At 42.4% G+C, this 24,856-nt stretch overlaps 1 protein-coding gene across 7 annotated transcripts in view; it reads right to left on the bottom strand.

The window, feature by feature from the left end:
• AUTS2 (activator of transcription and developmental regulator AUTS2) overlaps positions 1-24,856 on the bottom strand; it is a 786,364-nt gene that overhangs the window by 429,112 nt on the left and 332,396 nt on the right. For all 7 annotated transcript variants that reach the window (XM_075771882.1, XM_075771881.1, XM_075771883.1 and 4 more), the window contains one exon: positions 5,264-5,365. In XM_075771882.1, coding sequence (XP_075627997.1) covers positions 5,264-5,365 — 102 coding nt within the window. The remainder of the gene's footprint in view (positions 1-5,263; positions 5,366-24,856) is intronic.

Here is a 24,856-nt window from a genome sequence, read left to right as displayed (position 1 = left end):
ATGAATGTGGTACTGTGTATGCAGCATCTTTACAAGCCCATGCAGAGTCGTGATCCTGCACTGGATGGTTCTACATCTCTTACATAAAGTGTGCCTATAATAGAGGTAATGGTTTCACTTTCCGAAACCCTTTGCAAAATTCGACAGTAGATATATTATTTGATATTCACACAACCACCAGCAGAAGCCTGCATCAGGTGCCCATCAGAAAACGCAAGTCACTTGCTTAAAATTAACAGGGTTTTGGTTTTGTTATTTTCCTTCTGTCTTTTTTTTTTTTTTTTCCTTCCTTCCTTTCTTAAAGAGAAGAACTTTTGGCCCAGAAGCAAAAATGTAGTAACCATCGTGTAAGCATTAGTTTATTGTGTACCAAAGAAAATTACATCCTTGAGGTCTTGGAAGGCAAAGTTATACCCATTTTGCATATATATTGTGCATTACTTGGGGAGCTGGGTGGGGAGAAAGACTGTGTTGCACATATTTGTTCTGGCTATTGTTTATGCAGGTCTGACTGAATGAAGGAACAGTGGGTATCATTTCAATTTCTGATGTCAACATCAAATTACTTATTTAATTTCATGCCTGGCGAAGCATTGTATAGCTACACGCAGAATCATTTCACTTCATTTGTTATGCTGTGTTTTCTTGGCGATTGGCTTGCCTTCCAACTGACAGCTTTAATTACGACATGAATTTGATTGCACTGCCGAGGAATTAACATAATGCAACAAAGCATTTAAGCACCCAACCTTAGACACACAAACACACACATACATACCCTTGCATACACACACACACACACACAAAGAAGCAGCCACTGCAGCTGATAAGCTTCTGGCATACACATATGCAAACGCACGCAGAGCTTTGCTAGTGTTATTCCACTTTAGATACAGCCAAGATTGCTGGGGATATTCTGGAGAAGGAAAAGTACTAAGGCTTTCAGAACACGTAACCCAAAGACTGTTCCTCAGCTTCTCTGTCTTTGGGCTCAGTACACAGGTTGTAGGAATGGGAGACTGAGAATTGAAAACATCCCATATTTGAGGTCGAAACTGCGAGCTGTCCACAGGATTACACTGCTGGGGCTGTAGACACCTTTCTTCCCAAAGGAGACAGCAACAAACGGGTGGGCAGAGCACTCCAGTACTTCTTCCTCATCGATACCTCACTGTAACCTATTCTCAAGTGCAAAGTACACAACACAGTAGGAGCACACAGCTAAAAAGCACTGGGGAAAGGGAAGCACTCATGAAAGAGTGTGTCAGCTTTGATGAGAGCCCAAGCCAAGACCTTTAATGTAGGGGACAAATGGAAAGATTCCTGTCCCACTTCCTGTTCAAGAAATGGAACAATATTCCAGACAGAAAGTTGACAACTATTTCTCCTGGCTTGTGATTCCTTGTTAAGCTAAGGGGCCAGGCAGTCAATGCTTCTGTCATGTGGCAAGAGACCTGTGCTGCCTCCCAGTCTGTGAGGGGCTGTGAGAGGCTTTTACTGCTCAGCCCTTCACTGAAAGCCTGCAACCAACACCAGAAGCAGCAGGCAGAGCTGAGGGTGCCCAAAGCAGTTTGTCAGCCCTCTCCCATCAGTGCAGGCTTGCACTGCCACTGCATCATCACTCCCAAAATGATAAGCAAGGTTCCTCTCACAGACATCAAATCTTTAACAGGACTAGCAATGATTTTTCAGCTGAGTGTGAACTTCAGACCAGGAATTTAGGAATGTGCACCAAAGAAATAATTTTTTTTATATTTGTTTTTAATTAAAATAGAGGTGGCTGAACCCCTGAATACCCTGTGCATTTACCATCCAGATTAGCTGTAATTCTTACATTTCCTCAAGTAATCTCCTGGCTGCTTTGTAAAACGTACCTAAAAAGTACCCCATGTATTCCAAAGTGGGAAGATTCAATTAAAAATACATACATACAGAAAGGTAAAGAAAACAAGTTGACTGAGCTCCAAGATGAGGAAAAGAGAAAGCACTGCCATCTTGTCTCCAAGCAAAATCTCAACAAAATGAATTCTACTACTGGCAAGATTTTGATGAGATTGACTACAGCACCCTATATCCAAAGGACGAGCAACTCTCCAATTTCTCTTTTAAGCCCCTGCAGCTACCTCTGCCCATAAAGGAAAAAACAAGTTGTCATTCCAAAAAATACTATATAGGGGAGAAAGGCAGAGAGAAATGGGTTTATGAAATTCAAACAGGGAGATGTATTAGGGCACCATCAAATGCTTGCAATGGAGCATTAGAGCAATCATTATCCCTAACCTAGAAGAGGTTAAGTTCTCTGCTAATTATGTTCTTTCACAGAGGGGTGTGTGCGTGTGTGTACACGTGTGCGAGATGAGGACAAAGAAAGGAGTTGATGGAAATCAGTCTCACTGCATTGCATCTGACAAGAACATAGGATATTCCTCTTCCTACTGTCTGATGCTATTTCAAGCCTCATTATGAGAAAAGTCTCCTGTTTAACATGGTCTTTTCATTGAATTATCTTCTTTTCATTTTTGACCACCTCTCTTGCAAATGCTGCAAATTACCTGCTTGGATCTCATTAGCCTGGAAAGGAGTCATCCCTTGTAAACACAGTTTGCATCAATCTGCGTTAGCCAAGGACTGTAGGTACATTTGCAATATGCAGAGTTGAAAGATATCTGACAGGAGAGGGAATGAAGCCACTGACATGTCAGTTTGCAACTGGATATTCATTATACTATCTCCCTCATTCTGCATCTGTCACTAAGCTATCACTTAGGCTCTGCATTAAAGCTCATGAAGCTAACATTTCTGTTTCAACAGCTTGCTTACAACTAGGGATTTGAAAATTGATCATCCACCTAGAGTATATGCACTTCATTCATTATACATATTTCCATGCAGTAGCCATGCTTAATCTTACAATTCTGTCAGGCTACATCAGTGGAGATCCATTACATTCCATGTCCAAAATTTGTTTTCTGACCTCAGGGTTAATCTGCCTGCAATATTTTATATTTTTGTTCTAGCTTCTGTTGAATACACAACCTTTTGCATATTTCTTCTAAGAAAACAGTGTTAAAATCAGAAAAGGATCTTCAGAGAAACCTTCCTCTTTTGTCTGTAATTTCTTCTGGACAGTAATTGGTAGATATCATTAGACAACTCACTCCTTCAAAAGATGTAATTTAAAATAAACTGATTAAGCTCTTGACGCATCTTGGCACATAAGAGGACAGTTCACGGCAGGCTCACCCATAGCTGGAGGTATTGCTACAACTTTGTAAGGCCCCGTCATTTAAAAACATGGGATGTTTGTCTTTGGGAGAGAGAGAAATACAGAATGGTATTTACCTCTCGTATCTGAGAGAGTCTGGGAAAGGCCACCACACACTCAGGCAAGATGAGAGTTATCTCGTGCATGTTTTTCAAATCTCAGCTGAACTGGCAACACCAGACCACAGAGACGTATGCTTGTATTGCAATGAATTATCAAAGCATAAAGGAACTTACTTATTAAGCAAAACATAAATTATGTATAACATTTTAAAATATACATTTTCACATATATTTACATAATATTCCTTCTGAGCAACCTGTGAATCCCTATGTCCTCTCTCAGGTGCACTAGGGAAGTTATATTCGCTCTCCACTTCCTTTTAATTCGCCATAGTGCCAAGACAAAGGGAAAGTATTGTAAAAACATCAGAGAAAAACTGTATTTGATCGGTGGAAGGGGAACCAGGACTCTGCTCTCACTGCCAGGTCTGGCACTGCAATGCTCTGAGCTGCTGGGAAGCTCAAATAAGCCTCAGAGCTCTCCACTCAGTACCTTGCAAGGAAGTGACAAGGCTAAATTAAAACCATGTTTGTAAGGAGCTGTGAAATTTTTTGCTGAAAGGTGCTCTGTAATAGTGGAGTTCACTGCAGTGACTTCTCAGCTGCCATAGGGCTCGGAGCAAGCTAGGATGGCAACAGTGACAGGCTGATGGTCAGCTGCCATCCACCGCGACCTGTACAGAGCGTTTACTTACTATCTCCTCCAGTTTCACTCTCCTCTTCCAAACATATCTTACAGCCCTGACACTGACTTCACCTGACAGCTATGAAGGGCAGGCTCCGAAGTGTCTAGCTGAATGTACCCATAAAGGTTGGCTCTGGGGGAGGAATGGACCTCTAAAATAATGTGACAAAGGGATGAGGAAAAAGAGTGCTACAGATTTCACACCTTCACAGGAGAAAAAAAAGAATCAGGTGGCTCTTCCAGTGATATGCACAATTCAGCAAAAATTGCTAGCTGTGTGCCTCCAGGCTTAAATTTGCACAACGAAATGTATCCTTTACAAAGGTATTTCTTTTAATGTCTGCTCAATTCAGTTTTATTGGATTGGCCTATAGAGGACACCATCTGGTATCTGTCATCCAGATCTGCATGGACACGCTATCGATAAAATCCCCATTTGCAAAATGTGGGTTAGTTAAAAGTAGGGCCAGATTGCTGGCTGATACAAATTAGTCTGACTGATGTAGCTATCCATGCTTTTACCAGCAAAGGATCTGACCTACAAAATCCCCAATTTAGATACTCTTTTGGGACAGGGCTGTGCTCTAAAGCAGATGACCCAGAGCCATGAATAAAACACTCAAGGATTGTGATGGTACACATAATAAATAATAATCTAATTGCAGGAACAGAAAGATTTCTGTAGTCATTCATATGTCAGAACAACTCATGCGTGTCGTTCAGTGAATGGCCAGCATTCTTCAACAGAGAAAAACATTCTCCACAGAGCTGCCATCTTAGGACTTTCCACAGCAGTTTAGGTAGAGCAATAAAGGCAGAGCTTATGCTATTGTTGGCCATGTTATATCAATTCATTATATATAAATCCACTGAGTCTCTCTAGACACTCTAATACTTTTCATAAAGACAGTATTTAGCCCAAAGAAACACATTTTTTCCTTCCCCACTTGGGGTACAAAGAGGCCATCTCACTTCTCAACTATGCAGAGCATTTTAACTTCATTAAATGGCCTTCAACTATTTCAAAATGAATGAGTGTTTTCACACAGATAGACATTGTACCAAACTTTAAGAAGTTTGCTGAACTGGGGCAGGAGACCTAAGTTACCTCTTCCTCTCCCATCCCTCCCAAAGGGAAGGAGATTTTAGCAACAAACCATCCCAGAAACTAAATCCTGTTAGGACTTACACCCCCCAGAAAATTATCAGGGATTAATCAGAGCAGTATTTAGCTGCAGGAGTTTTACTTACGTCACTGAGTCTTTCCCGAGAGCTACTTCGATGGAAACCTTTTGATTCTCCACTGGCGCTTTCACTGTCACTGTCTCGGCAACTGTTTTGACCTGGCTTGAGCTACAGGAAAGAGCAAAAAAACAAACAGAGTAAGAGTTTAGCTTGGTTCAGTCAGGTAAGTCCCCTTGTCCAGTGCTGCTCTTTAACCCATCCCCACGTCCACACAAAGCAGGGTTAACGTAGTGCTTGCAGCACTGCCACCGGCACGGTGCAGCCTTGGTGCCAAGGCAGCCATCTCAGCCAGACCATGAATGCAGAGAGCACAGCAAGCTCGCATACACAACAGTGCATGTGTGGGCCGAGACCCTACAAGTAGGAGGCAACATTCATGTCCCAAGGAATTCACAGTTTAAGACCTTCATTTTGAGACTTCTCAAGTTATTTATGTTATAGATGCAGTTTTTAAAGTTACCATCATGTCAAAGCACACGCAGAATCAATCCCTCCCTCATTACAGCATAAGACTATTAAGGATCTAGGATCAATGGAAATGTCCCCAGGGGAAGGAGCAGCCATCGCTCTGGGATGCCTTTTGCTGGACTAGCCTGTTAGAGTAGTGCTTGGTACTATAAAGAATTCTTGACTAACCTCAATGTTCATGAAACAACACAATCTACTTAATAGGTATCAGATTGGTTTTGCCTTTCAAACCAGCTTTAATGAACTTTACTGGCATTGTAATAAATAAAAAATACATTAAAATTACAAACTATATTTTCAATACAACTGAAAACACATCTGCTTTCTCTTACACCATGGACCGTGCAGGTCAACACATTACAACAGTTTACTGAAATGAACATTAACCATATTATTTACCATACACATACATTACACACATGTCCATGAGCACATATGTATATATACAGCAAGAGGAAGATATGAACTACATGTACTGCAATGCCGAAAATGTATATATTTGTTTTAACGTATCTTTCCCTATATTTTGCTTAAATGTATTAAAATTTTGGTTTAGCCTTGTTGATGCTTCGTTTGAACTGACTTTCTGTGTAACCTCTGGTTACTCCTGAGGTTAAAACTGGCAAAAAGTCAATTTCAAAAATGTAGATTTAAAAATCACATACCTAAATACTGGCACCAGAGGTAAACGCAGAGAAAATACTTGGCGAGGTACCCAATGAAGTATTTTATGAGACACCTACTAAACTTACCAGTATTCATATAACAAATACCAAACAATTCCACCTAACTTATTCTACTTATTAATGCAATCATAGTGATTTCTATTCAGACAGTATGGAAATAGATAATCACACTCATCTCCATTTCATGACTGGAGACCAAAAGTTCCTTCTCCATGAATTCTCTCCACCAACTTTCTTCCCCCCTTTCTTCTATCTCTGTTTTTTTCCCCCGGTTCTTCCAGAAACACACTGCACAAGCACACACACACAGTCACACACATTCTCTTTTACAGGCGCACACACACACAAGAGACACATTTCTGCTCTATTTCCCAGATACACATTCACATCTGTGCACGCTGGTCACCCATATACACTGCTGTTCTCTCCCAGGTTCCCTAAAGGAGTGCACAAAGCATCCTCAAGCTAATGGCCATCATCAGTCTCTCCCTACAAGAGCAAATCGCATCTGCAAATTTGGTATGTGTGTGCTGCTTTACCTTCATCCCTTATCCCCCTCTCTAGTAAAAGGCAGCTTTGCGTGCTCTCTATCAGTCTAAAGAAAGAAAGGAGAAAGTACATAAAACTACAGGCTCAGAAACACAATTGAGTTGCAATGCATGAGCACAACTGCAAAAAAAAAATGGCACAGGTATACTCTCAGCCCAAAGAAAATGTAACATAAGAACTAGAGCTATTTGTCAAACACTCACAATTTAATAAATAAACTTAATATTCCACAGCTCAGCCAGAAAATCTCAAGTAAAAAGATTTTTTATTTCAAATGGAATGGTTTATCAGTCAGATCTAATATATCTAGGTAGCATTTTTTGGAGGTGGAGGGGAGGATAACGAATTCAAGAAGTCTAATGCTTCATATATAACTCACAGATCTTATCTAGGACCACTGTGTACTGTAATTTTATGGTCCCAGGTTTAAAATTTAACCACCCAAAGGAAAATGGATCAAGTTTCCCTGACTCGGTCTTTTGTCAACATCCGCTCAATGATGGAAAAACTCTTATTGTAACTGGGGCCTGAAGAATTTTATCCAGTCTCCAATTTTATTTTTAGAACCTCAATTTATTTTGTACACAATTTTCACACATTAGTTATTTGCTAACTAATCATAATGGCTCATTTTTATACTTCAACATTGTGAATTCCAGCTATTTACAGAGAAGAAAAACCCAGCAGGTGTCATTTTTCTACACACAATTTACAAGGAATAAGAGAACATGACCAAGATATCTGAGCCTGAAACTCTGTAGGAACAAAGTGAACTGCATAGACTAGACAGCAAACTTAGAAGTAAGTCCAAGTTAAGATTTATAAGCTTTCCATATTTTCCTTTCTTTTTTTCCAAGTTGAGTTTCTCCATGTGCCAAACTGTTGAGGGTTTACATTTTATTCCAAAACCCATCAATCTGTGCTAAATTAAAAAAATAAAGCATGGAAATGTGCCCATTGTCTTCTTTTAAGAACCTAAAGTTACACACGCACATGAGAACACTTAATGTGGATAGGCAATGGTTCATTTTAATCTACTCGCACAGATTCAACCACTTAAAATGACAATGAAATAACATAGCGCTGCTAAAAAAGGTCTGCAAATAAAAGACTGGATCTTTTGCTGCATTACTCTGGGGCACATGGGAACGCTAAAATCAGGTTCCCTTTAAAAAAAGCAATCATCCCCCTTGGAAAAAATTTCAGATGCAACATTGACAACTCTTGTTCCTGTATCATTCCTGTCAGGGTATCCCATGCAAAAACCAAAGCCAGCATGAAACTGTCGTGATGCCTACTCAAGCATCTTGCTGAGGACCCTCCCGCATTAACACAGCCATTAGTCTTCTAATCAGCACTGAGCGGGGAGCAAAGAAGGGTTTGCAAAAAGCGCATTTGACTCCATGCTTTCACTTCAAATTGGGAGTGAATTTATACACGTAGGGATCCATCTACAGGCCCTCACAAAGAGGAAATACAGACATTTTCCGGACGCAAAAGCACAAACTCCTGACGACCCAGAATGTCGCAGACTCACAACGAACCTGTGCGGCCCTAGGGATGGGGTACACACAAAAAGGGATCACCAGCCACCCACGTCCACTTGCCGAGCCTGAATGGCACAGGGCTGGGACCCTGATGCAGACCCACCCACATCCGCAAAACTTTTCTAGGAGTTCTTGGTCATTTTTAGCATCATCACATTGCATTTCTGGATCTCTTTTACTGCACTACAGAACCTATTATTTTGTAATGCCTATAAATCTATTGGAGGATACTGAAAGTCAAGCACAACTGGATAACTACGCTTTTTCTACTACAAATAAGAAAGAAAAGCGGGGAGGGGAGACCTAGAAGGATGGCTGCAGGCTGAAGTGCTGGGCTGGGACTCAGCAGTGGGTTTTATTTCTGATTCTTCACCACACCCAATTCCCTCCCCAAAAAGCAAGAATAACAACAGCTGTTCTCTTCAAACTTGGTCTATTTAGAGGGGGTTTTAACAGGGGCAGTTTCCCAGTGGGTGATTGTGGAGCACATCTCACACTATGGGACCTGATAATGTCACTCACTGCTCTGGGGGCTAGTGCAACAACGATTTCTAATGGTGAGGTGGCTCCACTATCAAAGTTGTTTGGGGTTTTTTGGGGGTTTTTTTTGTTTGTTTGGTTTTTTTTTTTAAAAAAAAAAAAGCCCTGAAAACACTCGCACTCACCTGGATTTTCATTCTTCCCTTTAGTACAGACATGAGTTTTATAAAGCCTGTGTGCTTTAGGTGTCCCTGCCTGGTGGGGGCAGCGGGACCGCAGGAGCCTCTGTGAGGAGAGGCTGGCGTCGCCCCTGCTGCTTCCCGCCGGTTCCGCGGCGCCCCCCGCCACAGCCCCAGCCCGTCAGGGCAGCCGGCGGCACCTCTCGGAACGCCTGTTTAAGAGAGGGCAAAAATGCCGGAACACCGAGGAGTGAAGGGAAGAAAAAGCGAAAGCGCGCCCTGCGAACAGGCAGGTCGGGGCCGGAGGAAGAGGTGCTGCAGGTGCCGGAGCAGAGATTGCCCTGCAGCCCGCGGGCAGATACTCCCTGAGGGAACCGTGGCCCCTGGAGAGCTCGTGCTGGAGCTGGTTTCTCCTCAAGGGAGAGCAGGGGAACAGAGCTGTTAAGAGACCACAGCCCCCTTCCACCCTGCCACTTGGGGTGGCACACAGGAATAACGGAGGGAAGCTGAGTTGGGGGGGTAGAAGGTGGTATTTCAATTTTTGCTTCTCACTATCCAAGTTATTTTAATTGGCAATAAATTAAATTCGTTCTCCCCAAGTCAAGGCTCTTTTGCCCACAACGGTAACTGTTGATCTCCCTGTCTTTATCTCCATTTGAGCTTTTTCATCTTTCTTTCTCCCCCTGAGGTGGGGGAGTGTGAGAGAGCAGCTGGGTGGGAGTTTGCCCCTTAAGGTAAACTCACCACAGTACGGTTTGGTGAAAAGCACACAGGTGTTCATAAACTGAGCCAAAAGACCTTCAGACATACCGCTCCGCTGCCCTGCAGAGTAACGCAAAATAGATGCTGAACTGGGACTGCCATGGGGGACACAAAGAGTGGGAGGGTTACAGAGGCTGCACTGGGTGGGGAGAAGGAGAGACATCAGATACACAACACTAACAGTGACCATTTGATAAAGAAAATAGGGACTAGCTCAGGCCTAAACTGCTAAGATTATGAATAAACCAAAAAAAGATGCAAAACCAACATAAAACTGCTGTAATAGTAAGCACTCAGCAACTCTTCTTTCAGGGCATGGAGAGCTTTTTCAGGTGACTTGAAATCTAATGGAACTATTTTTGCACCAGGGAAATATTCAGCTCTATTTCGTGACAGTAAAAGTGCAAACTGAATATTCAGCTGTGTCCAGGGAAAGTAGCTCTCTGCTATGCTTCCTTCTGCCATTCAGAGTTCAACGGTAAAGGAGACCTAAATATACAGGCTTGGGAGCAGGACAGATCTACAGGAACAGTGCTATAGTTACTACATCAGTCAGTGTTTCTGTGGAATGAAAGGATGGGGGGCATAAACCATAAAACACTGCAAGGGATAACCCATAACAGCATGGCTCTCTGTTGCCTTTTGTCTCGGAAAGGAAAAGAATGAAGGACAGGGGTGGTCGATCATGTTAAGAGGCATAAGGGAGGATGAAAGGGCAGCTGAGCCCCAGACTACAGGGAGCATCATCCTCTCAGGACCACAGTTTGCTTTGCTGGATCCCTAAGCCACTTTAGATAATTCCATAGTAGCAGTGCCTGGTTAGCAAGTAACAAAAAAGCAAAATAAATAAATCTGCTGAGAATTTAGCAAAAGCCTTTTTCACAGAGCTTATATATCATGTCAAAACCACCCTAATGCGGCTCTTCTGAGCTCTTTTTTTTTATTTTTAAAATGTATTTTAATTTGAAACCCCATACCATTTGGCAGCAGTAAATCTATGGTATAGTTTTGAGGCGCCTGAGTTTACACACCATATGGAATTAAAGGATTATTTCACTACATTATACTTTAAAGTTACGGATACTAACACTTCTTCCTATTATAGTGCAGCCAGCAAGCTAAGCCTTTACCAGAGTCCTAGAGGAAGAGGACACCTGCTCCCCAAGGGATGGCATAACCCTACTGCGGGGACGGGAATTTTAGGCTTTCGGTTCTGCCTGTCATTCTTTATTTATACAGCTTTTGCAAGGGCAAGACAGTCCAAAACTGCTCTGATCCAGCTCCTACCTGGGTGACTATATTCTCTAGCTCAGATCAGCTGATGGACACACACGTTTGCGCTCTGTTAGCAATGCTTCCTGGCTCCAGAAAGCCTGAACAGGTACAGCCCAGTCCCAAACCCAGGACAGTAGCTCATCCTGACCAGGGCGACAGACCTACACAGTACAAAGACATTTCCACCTGCTCCTTCATAGACACAGAGCTTGCCTCCACTTGCTCTCTGGGCTCTTCCCGGGAGCCCAGACTCAAGGCTCTGAAGACGTGAATCTTTGTCGCTACTGCCAGCCACATGCTTTTCCCAAATGCTGCACACGTGGATCTAGGCAGAAGCACCGGCTGATCAGGCAGTTGCTGACGACTGCAGGCTGCTCCAGGTGGCCAAAGGCCAGGGAGCAAGAGCCAGTTCAATCCTAGGAGAAAAAAGAAAGCCCAGCTGAACCCAGTGGGATCCTAGTTGACAGGTTGGACAGACTCAGCACGAATTACCATGAATCCACTGCTGTTTCTTCAGGGCTCAGCAAACTGGAGGAGTTTGGTTCACAGCACACAAGCAGGAGAGAGAGTGCCAGGTGGGTTTGGGAGAGCCCGTTCCCACTCCCATCCCACATGGTCACAGGGAGGGAGCTGGGCTCCTCAGCACCGTGCTGGGCTGCATCCTCACAGCTCCTGGCCATGGTGCGTGAGCCACAGATCCGGGGAGGGAGCCAGAGCGGTGGGCACCACCATACGCTGGTGGGAGGTGGGGTGACAGGGAAGGGATGGACCACTGAAGCCTCTTCGGCATCAGATCCCTCCAAAGTTGATGCATGGTTCAGCACTGGGAGCATCTCCAGCACCCAGCTGTAGAGCTGACTCAACTCCCTGACTGGTTTTACCTATTTGTGGTTTTTTTCTAACATGAATGTCACCACGTGCTCTGAGGAGACTGTTTTTGATGTGCTCTTAGGGCCAAAAAGCTAGGTGCAGTTCCCGCTAACCCCCACCCACTCGCCAGAGTGGAAAAATCATCAGTGAATTAAAATATGTATTGTAGCACCATTTTTCACTTAAATGAAACATATTTTTCCCTTAAAATCTGTTAACTTTGATTTCAAAACATGACAATTCATGTTGAAGCGTAATTGATTCTAAACACCACAACAACCTAGTACAGAAATCAGAAGTACAACATCAGTGGATTAAAGGGTGACGAGTTAAACATTGTTCAGTTAAAGAGTTTTTAATTATATCATCTAGAATAAATAAGAAAACGTCTTTAACTTTTCTGGCCAGCTCAGCTGTCACACACACAGATCACAACAGCACTGAACTACAGCCTTGTCTGAGCTACTCAGACCCCCAGGCACGGCAGCGTCGCCCACTTTGTGAGTACTGCCCAAACACAACCTGGGGGCCAGTCCCGGCCCTACCCAGCAAACGCAGACGTGAAGTGTCTTCCATCAGTTGGAAAAGAGCAGCAGCAGATTTCATGTAGGACTGAATATTTGATTGCAAAGAAAACATATTTTATCAATGATTGAGAACAAATCTGGCTGTATGAAAACAAATAAAAGGAGAACTACATAGCAAGAAAAAAACAACAACAATGTAAATCAAGGCTTGTTACTTGTGATTTAAATCATGATTAACAGCTGTCATTTAAATACTTCCATTTAAATCTATCTTGCTACTGACATAAGTCAGACAAATTCTACTTACACAGCACTTACACGTCACCAAAGCTTTAAAGATGGTTCAGAGCAGCCAGGGGTCTTAAGACCTCTACATCACATTTCTAACAAAGCCGTGTTCACCACCACGATGTCTGCCTGACCAGCTAAACAGAGCAGCAGCACAAGGAAAGCGAATCAGAGGTGAGATAATGAGGAGGAAGAATATTTACGATACACGAGTCTAGGCAGTGAATATGAAAAAAGAACTCACACCGTGCGTGGACTCGGAACAGTATCAATACAAAGACATTTTTCCCATCAGGGAAGAAAAGTCTTGTTACCCAAGAGATACAATAAAACATTAGGAGGGGCTCTCTGTGTTTGTCTCAGTATTTAATCTTACGACAACCAATGCACACGCTCCAAGAAACTGTCAGTTGCTGAGGATCAGGGCCTGCGTGCCATCATCCTGGCATCTGACATCCCTACCAGAACGTGAAGCTTTATGTTGCATACCTGTACAGTAAAAAGGAAGTAGGCCAACAAAGACAAGATTTTATCTTTTGTTGTTTCCTTCCTGCCTCTACTGAGAAGAAAAAGTAATTTTCCTGTTCAAAAAGTCTTTGTATAAAAAACAAGAATAAACACACTTACATAGTTTTCCAATTTCCTGTTGACAAAACAAAAAATCTAAATCCAATAGAACTTGAACAAATAACTAGAAACAATTACCTAATTAGCTCTATGATACAGAACAAGGGTGTCTTTAACTTACTTATTCTAAAGCACTGACGGTCATTTCCTGCTGCCTTTGAGCTGATCCAGAGTCTGCTGCTGCTCTTGCTGAAGACACTGGAGTGGAGGAACTCATCCCCCTCTACGTGGGGGAGATCCTCCTGACACAGCGCTACACCCCTCTTCTCCTGGGGAGAATTTGGCTATTTAGCATTGTTATTACCGAAACACCAAGTGATTGCGTTCTGCTCGCAGTAGCAGCAGCAGAAGCAACATGGGCTAAGAATAAATCGCGTCCTTGCCAAAGCGGGGGTGGGGGATAAAGAGACGGGCATTTATTTCCAGATCCTCTTCTCCTTCGTTACGTGCTTGGGCAACCTTAGATATATAGCTCACAGAAGGTACTCTGAAGTAGCTCTGTAGCTCTATTTTATCTAAGTTACACAGAGAATGCAGCCCATCATTTTTTCTGTGCTGTTTATACAGAAATCAAAGATAAATTTGGCATAAACTCATCACACCCCAGAATCATACATACATTATACAACATAGAAAGTGTAACAGACTTGCTCTGTTCCCCAGCTCCTGTTAAGAGCAGTATGAAACCGCAAGCTGTTGGCAATTGCGACAAATGAAGCGTATTTCAGCACACTTTAAAAGCTGAATTGCAAAAAAATATAGGCTTCTTCTGACCCTTTGCATTTTGATGGTTGCACAGTGAGAAATATGGCCTTTAAAATTACACCTTGCAAAGCACTCCATTGTACCAATCAATCTCTCCAAGCAGCTTCCAGAGCACAAGACTCGCGCCGCAGAGAGGGATAAAGAGGGTCCGGCTGGTCCGGCGGCAGCTGGAGCGGTGGCAATCAGGGTGGAATCGATCTGCCCCTCCCAATATTTACTCAGTCCCGCTGCTCAGGTTGTTTGTGTCCCACCCTGGATTTCCAGGGCTCTCCTTGGGCTCTGCGTCAGAGAAATGAGCCTTTGTGGCGCCGAAAACCACCTCTGAAACACGGCTGCTTTCATGCCTGTTCCTGCCTGGTACCATCCTTGTCCGCACAGATACACATCCGTTCACGTTCTGATCCACCTATGCCACAAGTCCCATGTGTTACTCAGCCGAGCGATACCCATTTACACCACCTATACCTCTTGCTTCTGCTTTGTATGTCCCAAAACCAGATTTTAAGTTCTATGAGCACAGACACAACCTTTTCACGCAGCTGCGTACCCCACCAGGAGCAGAGTATGCCTATTCGCTCCAACACTTGCCACCAGCGACTGGTTTTTGTGGTTCCGTTTAGGCTTGCTCATTTAAAAAAAAAGAAGCAAGTCAGCAGTTTTACCCCAAAGTTCTGCGTAAGGACAGCCTATTTCAGAGCCCTGGGCACCGATGACTTTCCAGATCCTCCCTGTTAGACCGTTACCAGCTCCTGCTTCAGTGGTGACAGGCACAGGGTCCAGCCTGTGGCCTCAGGGACTCAGTCCCAACCTCAACCCTGGACCTGTGAGGACTTCTTGTTTCTGTTGCACAGGAAAGGTCAAGTGAGGCAAACACTACCTTTCCTCTGAATCTCCGGAACGGGGAGAGGAGAACAGAAATATTATCCCTTTTAGCCCAGTGTGTCTGACATCCAACCCCCAAGAACTCTGCTTGGCCTCTGGTTGACTTTGAAATGTATAACTTACTGGAAGAATACTTAAGTGAGAAGATAAAATGAATCACACGATGGAACAAAAAGCAAACAGGCCAGGTCAAAAAAATCTTAACAGCACTGCAGCTCTGCAGCTCTACAGCTCTCTGCAAATTTGGCTAAAGAGCCTCCGTCTGTTTTAATGAGGGGAAACATAAAACCAAGGTAGTTTCCATAGAATTTCACTCCTGTCAAGTCCACGGGGTGGTTGCTCCTCATGCGCAAAGGAGATGCAAGACAGGATGGGACCTTTTGGGAACATCTGAAGGTGTGAAGCAGCTCCATGAACCGAGCCTGAAAAAGACCGGAGTGACACTACTCGCTCGCTTGAATTAAGTCACAGCTACCGTCATCCTTCTTCCCCTCAATGCAGACCACTAACCTGACACCCAGTTAACATTACAGAAGTAAATAAATGTCTTGAAGGAGGAAATATCAGTATTCATGGACGGACCTCAGGATGCTTGCCACTGTTTACATAAAAGAGCCCTGTTATTTCATAGTTCGATATAAGCCCAGAATAAATATTTAATAACTTGGTTGCATAAATAATGATTTGAAGGTTGAGCTATTGGCTTAAAAATATAATACTATTTTAAGCTGTTTAACTGGCCAGCCATATAAATTATTCAAGATTTAAAAGTCATCCTGTGGTCTCTGTACAAGGAGAAAACTAGGAAGTTGTAACTATAATGACAAAAGCAGGGCAAGATCAATCAAACCACATGATCTCTAACACAAACAAGCAGCAATTAAGCAGCAATCAAGACCAATATGACTGTAGTTGATGTCCTTTTATGCCAATACTCTCAGTCCAGAGAGCAAAACTTAATAATGTTTTGCAATTTATCAAGGGAACCATAACTCTGCTCTCTGTGACTTGGCCAAGAGGCTATTATGATAGTATTTCTCTATAATTTAATAATGCGAAGGAAAGGGGGGGGAGGGGGAGTAAAAGCATTTTGACATATAACTCACGTCTATACATATTGTATTTTCCCCTTGCTTGAATGATAGAAGCAAAAGTCATAATAATATGCCTCAGTACCAATTTGTTAGCAGGAAAGGGGAGCTGAAGTATCTGGCAAAGGAAATCTATTTGAAGAAGCACAGAAGGGAAGGGAATGAACCATCTGAATTCATTAGCAGCTGTCATTGATGTGGAGATGAGTTTAGAGATGAAGAGAAGCTCGTCATCACAAATAACTCAGGAGAAAAGCAAAGGGAGGAACTGTTGTTTAAGTTGTTTAAATCTGGATTAGCTTCTGATAGATGGCAGGTTGCCACTTAGAGGAACCTTTGTGTTACACGCTCCACCCTCTTTGGAGGGAAGCTCTTTGAACAAAATAAGATATTTCAGCGTTTTGGGCTGCGCACAGGTTCCCGGCAGTCCTGGGTGCTGCTCTGTAGCGCTGGCCGTGTGGAGTCACAGTTTCCCTGGCCCTGAGGCCACAGATGCACAGCACCCTTCTGCTCAGGGAGCCCGACCCTGCTGTGACCCACTGGCTCCGGGCGGCTTTTCCCCAGACCCCTGAGACTCCCTGGGCTGTACAGCTGCAGCTGACCCCAGGGCTTTGCAGGGATCTGCGCCAGGTTAGAAATGATCAGGTTTGGGGTTTTTTCCTTCTTCATTTCCTGGATTGCTTCTAACCCAGATGAGTTCTTCAGTTTGGCACGATGAAGGCGGTGATGGTGGGAAGGGGTGGCAAGGACTCAGGCACTACCAGGAAAAGAAATGCTAAAGAATTACATCCTTAAACCACAGTTTGACTTCGTGTTCTAAATCTTGTTGAATTTTTGCCCTGGACTAACATAATAAGAGCTGCAGCTGGTTTGAAAAATTCAGAATGCCTTCAAACTCCTAACTACCAGCTTGTTGTTGGGGTTTTGACTTTGCTCTACATTATTTTTGGATTCTTTATTTTTTTTTTCTTGTTTCTGCTTACCTCTCTTCCTCTCTCATCCTGAGAAATAATGTAAAATGTATTGCAGCACTGCGCTTTCACCTTGGACTACATTTGCCAACTGAAATAATGTGTCCTCCTATTTGCAAAGGTCAAAACTGGAGTCTATCCCTTGTCAACAGTGACCAAAGGAGATTTAATGTTTGATAGATTTGATGAGCTGGTTGCCTCAGTCCAAGTCCAAAAGCAGCTTCATTTCCAGAAAATCATTCAGCCAGTTAGTGTTACCGGCCCTTGTGTTGGCAGCCTCAATGGAGAGGCGAGGGATCGGGGCAAAACCCAGTGCCCGATGAAATCGGGGGCATGTTTCCACTGCCTTCAAGGGATACAGAATCCATTTAGGGAACTGGGTGTCCACTATAATTACCTGACGGACAATTTCTGTACCTTATACTGATAAAAAAAAAAAAAGTATTTGACTTCTCTTTCATATGCTTTAAAATTACTAAACCTACCCATCTTGAAAATATAGTCATATACTAGGTAAGCCGAATTTTATTATCAAGATAAGTGCAAAAAACCTATAACACAGGACTACTATCAAATTATAGTTACTTGAATTAATCCTCATTCTGGCATTTAATAATTTGTAAAGTGCTTATTCAGGAAAAGGTCAAAAATCACTTGGAAAGATATGTTAATGGCTCTCTAAGTAATGTTTAGACTTACTGAATAAATTTTCACACTTAAGTCACGTATAACAAGCATTACAAAATGTATTATAAATTGTGCTCTTCACAATGGAGAGCTGAGTATACGTACATGATATGGCCTCCCCACAAGACAGCACTTAGTTAAATTCATCTCAGCTGAGGGAAAAAAATAACCGTATCTTCACTGTGTGCTGGAAATATATTCAATTTCCTACAAAGAGGAGTATTTATCTGAATCAGGACCTGGAAGAAACCCATTATTGTTCACCTATGTGATAAAAAAAAAGCTCACACAAATGAAAACCCAAAAACCAGTGAAACCCCCCCCCCCAAGTCCCCCAAAACTAAATCCTAAACAAAACAAAACAAAACAAACCCCAAAACCCAAAACAAAAAAAAACCAAACCAAACCAAACAAAAGTTGTAAATAATTGGAAATGAAGGAAGACAAAGCCCTGTGCTGATGGAGCTACATGGAACCCCTTCTATGCTTTGAAATATTTGGGCTTTAAAATGACCCACAAGACTTAAAAATTAAGTATCAGCATGTGAAAACGTACCATATTACAGTTTAAATCAACCATTATACAGGCTCAGCAAGCATCAGCACACTCCTTCTACGCACTAAAAAACGTCAACTTCTCCTTGGTGAATAGTAATTTGTGAAATAAAGCAGGCATGCAAAATATGGGTGGCAGGCAGCAAATGCCGATATTTGGGGCACCAAGGTGTTTTAAAATTGTTTTTCACTTTTGCATCCGGCATCCACTGAAATCTCAACAGATCAAAGTTTTGCAGACAAGGAAAAAAAAAAAAGCCCGCAAAATTAATAACTATTTAAGTATTCTGTTTCATCATGATAACAAACAGATGGTTTTAATATTCTAGAGGCTAATTTCTGAACAATTAAAAACACAGCAAGACATTAACATCTAATGAAACATTTTAACTACCAGTATATGCATCTGCCATTAATTTCCACACAGTAAGGTCTTGGTTCTCTTCAATCTGTTCTTTATTAAGGAAAGTTTTTCCACTCTGAATTTAGTGAAGTAGAGAATTAACAACTGTTTTCAATCAGCAATCAGCATGATATTTCGCCAGTGTGCATTGAAACCGTCCACACTATCAGACATAAATTTACTCCTATGATGGCTTTGATCTGCACGCTGAATAGAGATGTTGGAAGGGAATTCATTTTCTAATTCCATTTTCATTTAGAACATATGAATTAACCCCTCACAGATCTCATGTCCCTTTTTATCTACTTTAGATAAAGGACACCTACTTAAAATGTTATGGCTTACGCATTACTTACAGTCTACCCAAAAACAAATTCGTTTTTTGAAAGCAACGAAAGCATTCCCATGCAAACCATATTGAAATAAAGTTCTTCAAAGGCAACGAGAATCCTATATTCATGAGCCTCTAATTTATATTTCCTTTGCTCATTTGTGATAAGAACATAGGGTAGTATTCATCAAAGCTGCACCCGTGCAAAAACTAGTTGCTAAAAAGAAAAAAATCTTTACATCACAGACACGAAGCTAATTCATGTGTTCCCTAATCAGATACACAGCTTAGAACTACCGACGAATTTTCTGCAGGTCTTCACCAATTTGGCAGGTTATGATTTAAATGAAGCCAAGGCAAGTCCTCCTCATTGCTCCCAGGGTATGGCAAAAGGCTGATTTTAGTCAATATTTGTTGTCATCACCTAGCTACTGTATGAATGAACCCTGTAAATAAATGCCTTTGGGAAAAATTCAAGCAGCCTCCCTGATGGGTCTGAAGCGCGTGCTTGCTGTTCATTAAACATGTAGGCAGCTCAGTAAGTGTCTCTGGTTTTCAGAAGGGTTAAGTTAGCAAGTAACTTGGAATGATTGTAACAGGAACCACATTCTGTCCGGGTTCCTGTTTTGCTTTTAATCCTGTCATTTCTGTAAACATTGAATTGCAAGGCTAAACTAAAACAGGGAGGAAAGCTTTGACAAAACATAGGTTTGGGGAAGGAGTCGGCCGTAGGACCTTGCTTCTCAGATTCGTTTCAAGGTGCTCAGTGGGGATTTCACGGTGCACCAAGAAAGGGCTGTATTGCAACTACGTAGAGTACGAGACACTCACATTCTAATTATTGCTTCAAGTCAAGAAAAACAGGGTCATGAACCTGGGTCTTCTACCTGCCAACTGATGTCCTACCAATGGGGCATGTGGCTGTTCCAAGACATCTCCCGCCCTCTAACTTATGCCAGAAATTACAGGCTGGGCTCAACACACTTCCAACCATAGCTACGTATTTCCACAGATATTTCCATAACAGACCACCTACAATAAAAACACATCACATCCTTGTCGCACCCTACTTTCTCCGCTTGTATCCATCTCAAAGGCTCAGCCAGAACAAAGCAGTCGCTCTGCCTCAGTACTTTTTTTCCTTTGTTGAAATAGTTTATTACAGGGTAAGGGCCAGATCCAGAAAGGCTGAGAACACCCACAAACCCATTTGGAATTCAGGTTTCCAAAATCTGGAACCAGAAACTTAGTTAGGTATGAAAGGACATGAAAGATTAATCATTCGTCTTCAAATGCTGTCATCACTATGGATTTCAAGGATCAGGGCTGGGAGTTTCAGATGTGCCTAGCAGAGGCAGGAGCGTAACCCCTCTGACAGACAGTAAGCTTTTTGCCTCATTTTACATCCACTTTTGGTTCAATGAAATACGGCTGAGGCGGTGTCCCTGGGGATGCCATATGGGATTGCAGGAGACCTTTCCAGCCACTCAGATCTGGTTCAGAGAAATGCGCGCACTAAAATGAATGTACTGGGAGTTTGCCATGTAACCATTAGCCATACAACCACCATTAATATACCTTGGAGACACTGCCTTATTTTTATATGTCGGACAGTTTCAGACTAACACCGTACTTAGTGAGGAGAGCACAATATGAAAATGTGACTTTCATACATTTTATGCTCCAAGTGCCTGGATCTACTCTTGGCACACTACAAAATATAATACTTTTACGATTCAGTTTTTCCATGAAATATTTATAATGCAACTATTGAGTGATGGAAGTGCCAGAATATTACTATTACTATACTTGAATTCCTGGAGATTGTAAGCTTTTGTTTGGTCTAGCAGTGTGAAGAAAAAGCGTCCTGCTAAACATCTGTCTCTCACTGGGGAACCACATGGGAAATAAAGACTTTGGGGCAGCATTGCCTGAAGTATTTGAGTACTCGTCTTACCTACTGCAGTCTGAGCGCCGAGGAGTCTCAGCATTGTAAAAATCACAGAAAACCAAAGAAAGATGCAGACTCGAGCAGTCCTGTAGCCCATCCCTCTGCGTCCAGGAAGGACCAACAGTTCCTGCATCATTCATGACTTGCAGACAGACAGCTCACCCAGCCCAACTATTGCTAAAGGCACCCGGTGACCTCTCCAACCACTGCAGGGGAATTAGTGCAGTGTTTCACTGTCTCTACCTTCAAAAAGCTATCTTCACATCTCAAGTGCATCTCCTACCTGCAGCATGACTTTATCCCATCTGTCATGGATACACAGAACAGATTTTTTGCCCTTCTTTTTGCAGCAGTCCTCTTGTGTTCGAAAACTGTTATCAGTATCTCCATTTTCCCTTTTTAAAACTGAATTGCCCCGATTCTTTCAAACCTATCTTGAAGGCCACGCTTTGAGACTTTCCCCGTGTACTCCACATCTTTCTCTCACTGTTTATTTCCTATTCTGAAGGAGAGCACCTGCAATATCCATTAGGAATTATATAATCAGACAAATCATACTGGGATGAAATGGGTATTAAATGAAACACGTAAGGACAAAATGCGCATTAGAAGCTGTGGTCTGTGTTTAGACACCTGACTCTTCTGGCAGGCTTAGCTTTGGGTGTCAGTCTTAAGACACCTGAAAGTATCGGAAGTGATCACCTGAAGTATTCACAACACAAATCTTTTGAATTTATGCCACTCTTTCCCTCGTGGAAGTGCTGTTAACTCATTGTATATATAATATCAGATCTGTAAAAGTTATTTCCTGAACAAAAGAGAAATAACTACAGGTAGAAACGAGCTGCTTATAAAAGAAGTGTTCGGGAGAGGCTTTGTTAAGTTCACTGGAGCTTAATTTAGATCTCTCCTCATTCAAAACCTTACCTGAAGCAGGTCTTCTGCTAAATATTAAGACTTTTCAATAGAAACTTTATTTCTGAATAGGGTTTTTCTGAGTTGGAGCTGCAAGGACAAAGTGTAAGTCCTCACGGTGCTTCCAGATGGAACTCATTTGCTGCAAGAAGCTGTCGTTGAAGTGATCTGGAGAAACACTTCTCAAATCCATTTTAACAGATTTCAGAGATTGCTCAAAGATGCCCAACAGCCCTGTTTTCCTGGCCAAGCCCTTCTTCCTCACTGCCGCGTTTAGTTACAGCAGGAGCGTTGGAATAAAATAAAACTTATTTTGCTGTGAAGTGTCCTGGTTAGGCAAGCTGGAGCTGTGCAGGTTTTTCTGGTGTTCATAAACCTATTTTACAACAACTAAGGCAAGGAACGACAAAAGGAGACGCTGACATCTCTGCGGCAGGCTAAGGACTGGCTTGAACAGCTCCGCACAAAACCGGAGGAGCGAGCGAGGCACGGAAGGAGACGTTGGGGCGGGCGAAAGGGACAGTTATTACGTTCTTTCTAAGGCCACGGAAATGCCATGCTGTCAACCTCTGGCATCCCACAGCAAACCATGGCAACAGCTGCCTGGCTCTGTAGTAATAAACTGAACCAATTTAATAGCTTTTATTGTTCTGCTGTGATGTTTGAGCGCAACCACTTCTTTCCTCCTAGGACTCCTGAGCCCGCAAGGGCAGCAATGAGAGAAGATCTCATTTACCTAAAAGCGCTTATAAATTTTTAATTTGCTTTAACAAGTAAATTAACAAGTCCCTCATTCAGGCAAGTTTTATGGCCTCTTGCCACTTGGGGAGGGCCATAAAAGTTTTATAGATAATCCAGAGCTACCGAGATTGCTCATAATAAATTGTCTGTTTCCTGTTATTTTATCAAACCACTGGGCTTCTAATGACTTAAAGTCACAGCTTCCTTATATCTACGCTTTTTATGAGCCCATATTTATAAACTGTAAAGAATATCCTAAATTATACTGGGCCCCTGCTAATCATTACAAAGCTAGGTTTTTATTGGAGCCAACCTTTTTGCTCACGCCCACCTAATAAATGCTAAGGGCTTTAAGGGAAAAAATTTTGAGATAGCACGCCGATTCTGCATTCTACTTTAAGACGTTGCTTTAGCCAAAATTTCATTAACGAATACTTTGAAGTGCCTACAACTCCCTACTCCAATTTCTAACAGTTCCTGAAAAAGTTCTCAGGGTAGTAGGCACTTTAGGCAACATCAGCCAGCCTGGCTCTGGGATTCGGGCTTGGGAGGAGACAGAACTTCCTGGAAAAACACAATCTCTTCTCAAAGGGAAACCGCTTCCTCCAACAGGTGCTCACTGCCTACCCTCTGGAGCACCACCGATGATACTTACGCAGAAGAACCCTGAACACGACGATGTCCTTACCATTTGGTGCTGTGAGTAGTCACGCTGAAATCAGTGATGGTACTCATGGCAAGTATACGTCAACAACATCTAAATCACGGCCCCATCGTGTCCACCAACAACTGAGCACTTTTTCCGCTAAAGTTACGATGCTGCGTCTAGTAATGGCTTCAAAGTATTCACGAGGCCTAACCTTGGGCATCCAATTTAGTAGGTTGGTCCTCCCACACAGAAATGAGAAACCACTCCCGAGAGGGAGTAGGCACCTAACAAGAGTGGCCGTAATAATTCTGTGAGAGGGTTTTTTTCCCCCCTCATTGATTACACAGAATTTAGGCAGACTAGATTCGTAGGAGAGAGGCTTGTCTAAAAGGCTTGTCCTAAAGTGAGATGGTATCACCTTTCCTTCAATTTGTGCTATGGGAATGACATGACAAAACTATGGGGAAAAGTCACTGGGGTCATGTTTACTGATGTACTTGGAGTGGAAAAGAAAGGAGAAGTGAAGGAATAAAGGTGCTGCAGGTTCTGTCCTCCAGCGATCTCAATATTGCATCGGGATGAAAACCTAAACTTACTCTGAAGTTTAGGCTGGTACAAAGCTACAACAAAAGGGCACTGGGATAATAATAGAGTACAGGTGAAGATAATCAGTATTTTCTGTAAACACACAGTGTTATGAAAACCTAAAACTCCTTCAACTAAACAGGAGAACGTTAAACTTTACCAAAAAACTCCCCATTACCTTTCTGTGAAATACAAGGCTGTGGAACTGGGAAGTCCATTTAACCTGAAGGAGGAAAAACGTTGCAAGATGAGAATATCGGCCTTTGCTCAGCAGAGTTTTCCTGCTAAATGGGAAATTCCAGCAGATAGGCAAGTTTTAAAAGCTTGGGATGCTATTTTTGAGAGAGATGCAAGAGCGGGTGCTCAATCCTGGAATACGCCCATTATTTGAAGCACTGAGAGTGCTCGACATTTTATTTATTGATTTTTCAGGCCAAAAGTGCCATAGATTCATATCTCATAATATCACCCCAGATTAAGATCCATTGTGTAATTACAACTGTGCTCATGTACCTTCATTGTCTGGTGTTATGGTTACCACAGTCCACTAAAAATAGGCTGTTAAAGTGGATGAACTTGTTGTTCAGGTATCATTGTACATTAAATAAGAACTTGTTCAATTGAATCGGGCAATAACTGCGAGTACAGCGGAAAGAAAATACAGAAAACAAGCCATAAACCCTTTACCAAATGATGATTATCTTGTGTTTCCTCATAAATACACAGAGACAAGCATATCACAGGCACATGCCGTACACCAAATCCAGGTTCTGCTCCTACAAATTTAGAAATCCTTGAGATGGGATGGAAGCAAC

This window comes from Balearica regulorum, chromosome 19, assembly GCF_011004875.1.
Source record: "Balearica regulorum gibbericeps isolate bBalReg1 chromosome 19, bBalReg1.pri, whole genome shotgun sequence".
NCBI classification, from domain to species: Eukaryota; Metazoa; Chordata; class Aves; order Gruiformes; family Gruidae; genus Balearica; species Balearica regulorum.
Note: the sequence above shows the minus strand (reverse complement) of the source record. Positions and strands in the feature narration are given on the sequence as shown.